Source organism: Pagrus major, chromosome 1 (assembly GCF_040436345.1).
Source record: "Pagrus major chromosome 1, Pma_NU_1.0".
NCBI lineage: Eukaryota > Metazoa > Chordata > Actinopteri > Spariformes > Sparidae > Pagrus > Pagrus major.
Window position 1 is genome coordinate 3,930,099 of NC_133215.1, and position 10,428 is coordinate 3,940,526.

At 42.1% G+C, this 10,428-nt stretch overlaps 1 protein-coding gene across 1 annotated transcript; it reads left to right on the forward strand.

Annotated features, from left to right (window-relative positions):
* The first annotated feature begins 388 nt into the window (after positions 1-388).
* LOC141001110 (protein NLRC3-like) lies at positions 389-5,467 on the forward strand. Its single transcript, XM_073472081.1, has 2 exons — positions 389-817; positions 3,660-5,467. The coding sequence occupies exons 1-2, from the start codon at positions 604-606 to the stop codon at positions 5,465-5,467; spliced, it is 2,022 nt and encodes a 673-aa protein (XP_073328182.1). The 5' UTR covers positions 389-603.
* The last annotated feature ends 4,961 nt before the right edge of the window (positions 5,468-10,428 follow it).

Here is a 10,428-nt window from a genome sequence, read left to right on the forward strand (position 1 = left end):
TTCAGTAATGAACCTGGACCATCAGACTCAGAGTAAGACACCTGATACTAACTCATTTATGTGACTTTTTTCAGTTCCCTCTCTCACAATGACGTGTTTTGTTCATGTTGTGTTTGTATATTTCAACAACAATGTATTTGCTAACTAACTTTAACAAACCTTTTGGGACTCATGACAGAGAGATCATTCGTCCCATCGTCCTCTTAGTGCTGTCAGTCACGTAAAAAGCTGTAATCTGATCAAAGAGGACAAATAGAAATTGTTAAACTTCTTATTTATGGACAGGAGGAGTTTGCTCCCTCTATGAATTTGTAATTAGACTTTTAAAAAAAAAGGAATCTCATAGTTAAAGTCACGTCATAGTTAAAGTCATGTCACAGTTAAAGTCACGTCATCGTGGTCGACCTCAGTTATTGAGAACACTTTTAACTCCAGGTTCAAACTGACTAAACAGAAGAGTTGAAATAACACAAGCAGCCATTTTTATTCCAGACTGAAGCTGAATTCATCAGAAAAGTAAAGACAGTTTTACTGTCCTCTGTCAGCTGATCTGAGCTTCAACAGTGTCGACCAAATCTTGATATTTTTAGAAACAATCAACAAATGGTTTCAGTCCTAAAGAAATGTCTTCACAGAGAGAAGAAGAGGAGGCATGTTTCTGTGGAGGAGCAGCCGTCCTGCTGTGTTTCCTGTCAGGACGTCCTGAAGGATCCAGTCTCTACCAGCTGTGGGCACTGGTTCTGCAGACAGTGCATCACATCATACTGGGACCAGTCTGCTTCACCAGGACACTCCTCCTGTCCCCAGTGTGGAGAAAGTAAGACTATATATCTGTCTGCTGATGTCTTCATGTCTGAACACACTACTTGGTGTTTTAATACATTTGTTATGTCACACATTAACCAATCAGAGAGCTGCTTGTTCTCTGTATGCAGAGATGGAGATGGAGAAGTGTCAGACAGCAGCTTGAGACAAAACAGCACTTTAAACAACAGTCCACATTAGCTTTCCTGCTAACATCTCCTCCTCCTCTAACTTACAAACACACACCTCGTCCTGCAGATCCACTTGTTGAACAAGCCACCGAACAAACATCCAGTGAGGAAAAGTGCACTGCTAACATCTATTTTCAGGCTGCAGCAGATGCTAATTAGCTGCTCAGTGTCAGCACATTAAACAGCTTAAAATGTAACCTGCTTCATTACAATACGTTCATTTAGCCGACGTTTTTATCCAAAGAGACTGAAAATAACTGACTGAACCATGTGAATACAACCAGGGTCTGAAATTAATACCCGCCAAACGCCAATGGTGGGTAAATTTTCTGTTTGGCGAGTAAATCGCGGAGGTTAAGTTTGTATTCAACATAATATATTATCTCAGTGAAATGTATGAAAATGAATGTTTATGTAACACAAAAAGGCAATTTATTATTTTGGCCGGTAAAAAATATGCTTGGCCGGTGGATTTTTTCATCTACCAGTCCACTTGGTTGGTGAGTCAAAAAGTTAATTTCGGACCCTGGATACAACATGAGTAGATCACATTCATCAATTATGCTAAAATGGTTCAAGAGCTACAACTAGAAGCAATAAGAGATCAAGAGAGAGATTGTTTTTATGGACCAAGGTGCCGAGAGTTTTCAGTCTGAACAGGAGAGTTTTCAGTCTGAACGGGAGAGTTTTCAGTCTGAACGGGAGAGTTTTCAGTCTGAACAGGAGAGTTTTCAGTCTGAACAGGAGAGTTTTCAGTCTGAACAGGAGAGTTTTCAGTCTGAACAGGAGAGTTTTCAGTCTGAACAGGAGAGTTTTCAGTCTGAACAGGAGAGTTTCAGTCTGAACAGGAGAGTTTTCAGTCTGAACAGGAGTGTAACTACACTGGTCCAACAAAAGGCCACGATTCGTACTGATGTCTAGATTTTCAGCTTTATTTCTCCTCCTCCACCGATGATACAAAATCGTAGAACACCGTGAAAACTATAAGTAAAAGCATAAGAGTCCATATGAGTCCACTGAAGCTAATGCTAACACAATGTGAATAAACAAACACATGACAAGGACACTGTACGCTCAAGCATATTGTAAACAACCAAGAAATGAAATACAGATAAAACAAAAGCACAGTTACCGTTTGCGCCTCTTGAACACAGTGTGAACAGCTCTGACCATGTGCCATGACCTCCTGCTTCCATGTCTGTGGTCCGGCTTCTGCTTCTGACCCACAATCCCACAGTTCACCCTCAAAACCAGACCAGGGTCATGTGACCATGCACTTTCAAAATAAAATGTCCTCACCTGAAGTTTTTGAAATCACAACTGAAAACATTTAGTATCACATTTTTACACAACATAAATTCTTTTTAATTGTCTTATTTATTGTCATGAATTTATGTCTATTTATTAACCTTTTTAAACACTTCATGAACTTAAACCTATTTATGTATCTTTGCAATATGTGTACATAGATTTACACAATGAAATCTGTCTCACAGACAGTTACAAGGAGAGTTTTCAGTCTAACAGGAGAGTTTTCAGTCTGAACAGGAGAGTTTTCAGTCTGAACAGGAGAGTTTTCAGTCTGACAGGAGAGTTTTCAGTCTGAACAGGAGAGTTTTCAGTCTGAACAGGAGAGTTTTCAGTCTGAACAGGAGAGTTTTCAGTCTGAACAGGAGAGTTTTCAGTCTGAACAGGAGAGTTTTCAGTCTGAACAGGAGAGTTTTCAGTCTAACGGGAGAGTTTTCAGTCTAACGGGAGAGTTTTCAGTCTAACGGGAGAGTTTTCAGTCTAACGGGAGAGTTTTCAGTCTGAAGTTGTGTCGAGTTTCTTCTGTTCTGATGTCACTGGGGAGTTTGTGTCACTATTGTGGATCCAGGACATCAGAGAGTCTGGATCTAGTTGAGCAGTAGCTGGTCCTCCCTTGTAGTGAGGGAATAACAAGCAGTCAGCAGCAGCAGAGTGTAGTGGACGGGCTGAGGTGCAGGTGGTGGTCATTTACAGGGGCCAACCTGAGATGTTGTCCCTCAAGCAAAGGAGTTGAGTTCAAGAAACAGTGCTGTGCATAGAGGTGAGCCCAACTAAATCTAGTTGGTACCGCCCCACCTCCGGCACCAGCACCTGTTCCTTCCCCCATGAGAGGAGACACTCCCTGTCCTGAGGACCAGTCTGGGATGCCAGGAATCAGCACACCTGCCTTCTTTTGCATGAAACTGGCACACACCCGACCCCAATGCCCGTCCCTGCTGGTAGTCAGCCCACAGGGTGGCGTCTCCATGTAGTCAAAGGCCAGACACCAGATATTCACCAGCGACCTCCACTCCCAGGTTGAGCTCCAGAAAGGTGCCCTGATGTCTCTTTCCTGGTTCAGGTGCTGCAGCACCTTTGTGGCTGATTCATATAGGCTCTTTGAATCACTCTCAGTCTGGCTCCTCCTCTGGGGCTAATTAGCTTTGCGAGACCCTGCCAGGGGCTAATGCCCCCGACAACAGAGCTCCGAGGATCACAGGGACACACAAACCTCTCCACGACGTTAAGGTGGAGAGAAAGACAAAGAAAACAACAAACATGTTCTTATACTGATGTTTTTAACTTGTAATGAAAAGACCATTGACTGCTGATTGTCACGTTGTATTTTTTGTCTCCCACTTTTGTCTCTTTTTTCAGTGAATGTTGGTCTGCAGGAGGTTTTCCATGAACATAAGATCAGTCTGAGGAGGAGATGTGAACGTGTGACTGAAGGAAGTGATGAAACAGGAAGTGATGAAACAGGAAGTGGAACCCTCCTTAACAAGATCTACACTGAGCTCTACATCACAGAGGGACAGAGTGAAGAGGTTAATACCCAACATGAGGTGAGGCAGCTGGAGACAGTTTCCAAGAAGGAGACCTTCAGTGAAACTCCAATCAGGTGCTGCGACATCTTTAAAGCCTCACCTGACCAACAGAGACCCATCAGAGTGGTTCTGACCAACGGCGTCGCTGGCGTTGGAAAAACCTTCTCAGTGCTGAAGTTCACTCTGGACTGGGCAGAGGGCTCCGAAAACCAAGATGTCAGTCTGCTGGTTGTGCTCTCGTTCAGGGAGCTGAACCTGATCAGAGATGAGCAGTACAGTCTTCTCAGGCTGCTCCATGTTTTCCATCCAACATTACAGAAGGTGACAGCAGAGAAGCTCGCTGTCTGTAAACTTCTGTTCATCTTTGACGGCCTGGATGAAAGCAGACTTTCACTGGATTTCAAGAACCATGAGGTCGTGTCTGATGTCACACAGGAGTCATCAGTCAGCGCGCTGCTGACAAACCTCATCGAGGGGAAGCTGCTTCCCTCGGCTCTCGTCTGGATAACTTCCCGACCTGCAGCAGCCAATCGGATCCCTCCTTCATGTGTCGACAGGGTAACAGAAGTACGAGGCTTCACTGACGCCCAGAAGGACGAGTACTTCAGGAGGAGGTTCAGTGATGAAGATCTGTCCAGCAGAGTCATCTCACACATCAAGACCTCCAGGAGCCTCCACATCATGTGTCTGATCCCAGTCTTCTGCTGGATCACTGCTACAGTTCTGGAGCACATGTTGACTACAGGCCAGAGAGGAGAGCTGCCCAAGACCCTGACTGACATGTACTCACACTTCCTGCTGGTTCAGACAAAGAGGAAGAAGCAGAAGTACGATGAGGGACGTGAGACGAGTCCACAGGAGCTGACGGAGGCTGACAGGGAAGTTCTTCTGAAGCTGGGGAGGCTGGCGTTTGAACATCTGGAGACAGGAAACATCATGTTCTACCAAGAAGACCTGGAGCGGTGTGGTCTTAATGTCACAGAGGCCTCGGTGTACTCAGGAGTTTGTACAGAGATCTTCAGAAGAGAGAGTGTGATCTTCCAGAAAACAGTCTACTGCTTTGTTCATCTGAGCGTTCAGGAGTTTCTGGCTGCAGTCTACATGTTCCACTGTTACACCAACAGGAACACAGAGGTACTGAAGGACTTCCTGGGAGGACAGAGTCCCTCAACCCTGGATGACTTCCTGAAGAGAGCCATGGAGAAATCCCTCGAAAGTAAGAATGGTCACCTGGACCTGTTTGTCCGCTTCCTTCATGGACTCTCTCTGACGTCCAACCAGAGACTCTTAGGAGGCCTGCTGGGTCGGACAGACAACAGGCCAGAAATCATCCAGACAGCCATCAACAACCTGAAGAAGATGAACATGTCCTGGATCTCTCCTGACAGAAGCATCAACATCTTCCACTGTCTGACGGAGATGAACGATCACTCAGTCCATCAGGAGATCCAAGAGTTCCTGAAGTCAGAGAAGAGATCAAAGAAGAAACTCTCTGAGATCCACTGCTCAGCTCTGGCCTACATGCTGCAGATGTCAGAGGAGGTTCTGGATGAGTTGGACACAGAGAAATACAAAACATCAGACGCAGGAAAACAGAGACTGATTCCAGCTGTGAGGAACTGTAGAAAGGCTCGGTAAGTCCAGATGTGATGAACATTAAAAATCCTGGTAAAGCTGAAGCCTTCAGTATTAAAGACAAACACTTTACACACATGCATTATATAAAACCTCAACACGATACATGTTTTCCTCAACAAGTATGAAACCTGCTGATTGAATCAATGATCATCACCAAGCTCAGAGATGAAATGACAGGTAGTCGTCTACTTTCCAAAACATTTCCTTCAGCCAGGTGAACTCCACCTGAGACAAATGATCACCCATCAAATGATAATAACTCAATCTTTAGCACTAATTATACTATTGATGCAGTAGAAGACGCTGAATTAATTTAATGGGAGGTGAAAAGCAGACGGAGCGACAGAATAAAATGCATCAAAGAACAAAATCCACACAAACACATAACTGAGGTAAACACATACGAGTGCAGTTACAACCTACAGTGAATTTACATGAAGCTTCATGAATATAAATCAACTCAAATCTGACACGTTTACATTACAGTCATTTGGACACTTTGTCCTGAACATCAGCTTGGTTCATGTTGCTCAAGGACACTCAGGAGGTTCATTTATTGATTTATTTTCTTGATATAAGACTTTTAAAAGCAGTTACAAAGTGCTGTACACACATTAAACAGCAACACAACGAAAGAGTCACAAGAAAAAGCAAGTTTTACCCGACAATTACAAATATAAATATAAAGAGCACAGAATGAATCAAACAAACCAAATTCAAACATGAAGATAAAAACATCCACATCAGGGTTAAAAGCAGCTTTATTCAAGTGTGTTTTGGGGGCTGATATAAAACGGGGCAGCGATTCAGCCCCTCTGATCTCCTCAGGCAGGGAAAGTCTGGGGCCTCGTGGGCAGAAGGAGCTCAAGTTTCAAACTACAAACCTTGTGATCAATGACTGACCAGCTCAGGCCGACCAACTGACCACCTGTGCTTTGTGATGCAACATGTATGAATATGTTTTCACAATAAAGTCTCACATTTTATTGTTTTAATGTTCTTTTATCTGTAATCACAGATTTACTCTCTGTCGACTCTCAGAGAGTCACTGTGAAGTCGTGGCCTCAGCTCTGAAGTCCAACCCCTCCCATCTGACAGAACTGGACCTGAGTTACAACGAGCTGCTGCAGGATTCAGGAGTGAAACTTCTCTCTGCTGGACTGGAGAGTCCAAATGGTCGACTGGAGGTTCTGAGGTCAGTTCATGTGTTTCTGTGTAGATCTATAACATTTAAATCATAACAGAAGTTTTACATTTCCTTCAGTTCACTTGTTTTCTGGGTTTGTCTGAGCTCAAATCACAACAACTCAGTTTAAAGTTTGACAGTCTGAACAGTTTGACTGCAGATTATATATTTATATCACACACACACACACACACACACACACACACACACACACACACACACACACACACACACAGAGATGTAAATCTCTGAAAAGAAAGTGTTGAATGTTTGAAAAAAGGATGTTGGATGATGTTTAAGTCACGTTGGACAGAAGACACCTCCTCTCATGTATTTATGTGCTCTTCATTGGATAACAGTGTCTCTTTATTTCAATGTTAAAGGATTATTACGTACCTTCTTCATGTATTCTTACTGTAGTTAAGTGCACTTAAAATGAGTCACATGACAACTATGTCCCAATGATTTATAATAATATATAATTATTAATAAATATATAATAATAACATTGTTTTTCTCACTTGTTTAAATCCATTTGAATATTTACTTTAAACCGGTTAATACTTTGAAAACATTATTCAAACTGTTTAAATCTTAGTTTTCATGTCATCAGCTCTGAAGGGGATTTGACCACATAGATTCTGTCCTGATTCACACTGAGCATCTTGTTCTGCTTCATATTTAAAACATATCTAATATAACATCAAACATTCAGCACTGTTTTATTCTCCATCAACCTCTTCATCATTGAGTTGCACTTTTCCTTCTTGCTTCTGAAAGTAAAAACACAAACGTTGTGTTTTCTTCTGTCAGACAACAACAAACATGTGTTTGTTCCAAACCTTTCTGATGATATGTGACGTCTGTACTGACTGAAACACTTCAGCTCAGGATGACTTTTATCTTAAAGCTCCTGTTGCTGAGAGAGTTGATCTTTGAGTCTCGTTCCCGACCCGTCAAATACTGACGCTTTGGGACGGCGGCCGACCCGACCTACAATCCCAAAGCGTCAGTATTTGACAAGTTGGAACGAGACTGAAAGTTCAACTATCTTAATAACAGGAGCTTTAAATAGCAGAATCAAATGTTCCATCAGTTTCTGTGGGTTTTTATTTGGCTGCACAACATGAGTTTGTACAGATGGAGCCTCTGGTGGAGCTGCAGAGTTTAAGAGGTGACATCACTACGTCTTTATTGAAGCAGCAGCACGTTGTCATTAATATTAATGAGAGCTCTGTTTCACTTTGTGTGTTTGACAGTGTTGAACCTGCATCCTGTTGGGTTCAGGTGTTTGGAGCTTCATTTTCTAAACGTCTACATCCTGAACCTTCTTCAGCTCTGAACAGATTATTAAACACTGAATGATTTCAAGCAGGAACATTAAAGTCTTTTAAACTGACATCATTTATTCTTTATTCAGATTGAGGAGCTGCAGGTTGTCAGAGATCAGCTGTGCTTCTCTGGCCTCAGCTCTGAAGTCCAACCCCTCCCATCTGAGAGAACTGGACCTGAGTGACAACGAGCTGCAGGATTCAGGAGTGAAGCTTCTCTGTGCTGGACTGGAGAGTCCAAACTGTCGACTGGAGGTTCTGAGGTCAGTTCATGTGTTTCTGTGTAGATCTATAACATTTAAATCATAACAGAAGTTTTACATTTCCTTCAGTTCACTTGTTTTCTGGGTTTGTCTGAGCTCAGAGCTTTTTTACTTCTGTGCTCAGATTAATATGATGTGAAAGTTGTGTTGACACTAAACTGCAGACATCAGGCTGATATTATACTGATCCACACTGAGTATCTTAATGCTGAAGTCTGTTTTCTTCTTCTGTGGTTTAGTCCATTGACTGTGGCAGAGCAATGTTGAGCTGCACATTTAAAACCTTCATATAACAACATGAATAATTCACTCTGAACATCCTCAACTATTGATTTTCATCTCAGATTACAAATCATGTTTTTTAAAATGTTTTTTAAAGTGATGAGAAAAATACATACTACAATGAAAAGTTAAATAATCTCTATTTTAACTATCAGACTATAACAAATATATTCAGAATCGTCTTTTTACAACATTTTAATGAAGCTTTGTGACGTTTATACTCACTGAATATTTAAATTGTGAAGTTTCATCATTTATTCTTTATTCAGATTGATGAGATGCAGTTTGTCAGAGATCAGCTGTGCTTCTCTGGCCTCAGCTCTGAAGTCCAACCCCTCCCATCTGAGACAGCTGCAGCTGAGTCTCAACAAGCTGCAGGATTCAGGAGTGAAGCTTCTCTGTGCTGGACTGGAGAGTCCAAACTGTCGACTGGAGGCTCTGGGGTCAGTTCATGTGTTTCTGTGTATCTATAAAATGTAATTAATTTACATGTTTTGCTCTCTCTCTCTCTCTCTCTTGCTCGACCACACACTCTCCACACACAGCACACGTGTGGTTGTTTATCTCAACAAGGAAACTAGCTTTACTTGAGAAAGGCTGCAGGCAGCGAGACAGAAGACAGCTGAAAGGTAGAAAGTGAAATGTTACTTCAGAGCGTGGAGGACGAGACGACTCTGGCTGTTCCCACTGACCAATCAGTGGTCTGCAGTGTGTTAGCTCCACCTTTTAGCGTGGGATCAGTGCATCAGTGAAGCTAAACGTGTTCATAGCTGTTTCAGACAGCCAAAGGTGGAGCCAAGAGCTGCTGGAGGCTCAACAATGGGTTAAATATGGAGGTAACTTCTCACATGTTCTCTCCTGGAAGACATTGGTAGTGTTTCACTCAGTTCATATTTCAAAGTGACAGAAATAGTTGTGTAACAAATGAAAAAGAGCTGAGAGAGAAGTTGAATCCTGGGCTCTGTCTCACCTGCACTCAGCTCACCAATCACAGAGTGAGGAAGGTGTTAATGTTTGTTTGTCACTTTTGTAAAGTGACAGAAATTGTTGGACACAGACCCCCTAATCTGACATCAGAAAGGTGTGGCCCCCCGCAGAGATTTAAATCTCTGAAAAGAAAGTGTTGAATCTTTGAAAAAAGGAGGTTGGATGATGTTGAAGTCACGTTGGACAAAAGACACATGAGTGTGATGTAATCTCTGATTCAACACACTGCACGTGTTGAATGTGTGAAACTCTGAAGACAAACTTTAATAACATGAAAATATTACACTGCTGATGAATTATAAGTGCGACACAATTATCTCACACATACTGTTGTTGTTCTCACATGTTTAAATCCATTTGAATATTTACTTTAAACCGGTTAATACTTTGAAAACATTATTCAAACTGTTTAAATCTTAGTTTTCATGTCATCAGCTCTGAAGGGGATTTGACCACATAGATTCTGTCCTGATTCACACTGAGCATCTTGTTCTGCTTCATATTTAAAACATATCTAATATAACATCAAACATTCAGCACTGTTTTATTCTCCATCAACCTCTTCATCATTGATTTGCACTTTTCCTTCTTGCTTCTGAAAGTAAAAACACAAACGTTGTGTTTTCTTCTGTCAGACAACAACAAACGTGTGTTTGTTCCAAACCTTTCTGATGATATGTGACGTCTGTACTGACTGAAAAACTGCAGCTCAGGATGACTTTTATCTGAAAGCTCCTGTTGCTGAGAGAGTTGATCTTTGAGTCTCGTTCCCGACCCGTCAAATACTGATGCTTTGGGACGGCGGCCGACCCGACCTACAATCCCAAAGCGTCAGTATTTGACGAGTTGGAACGAGACTGAAAGTTCAACTATCTCAATAACAGGAGCTTTAATTAGCAGAATCAAATGTTC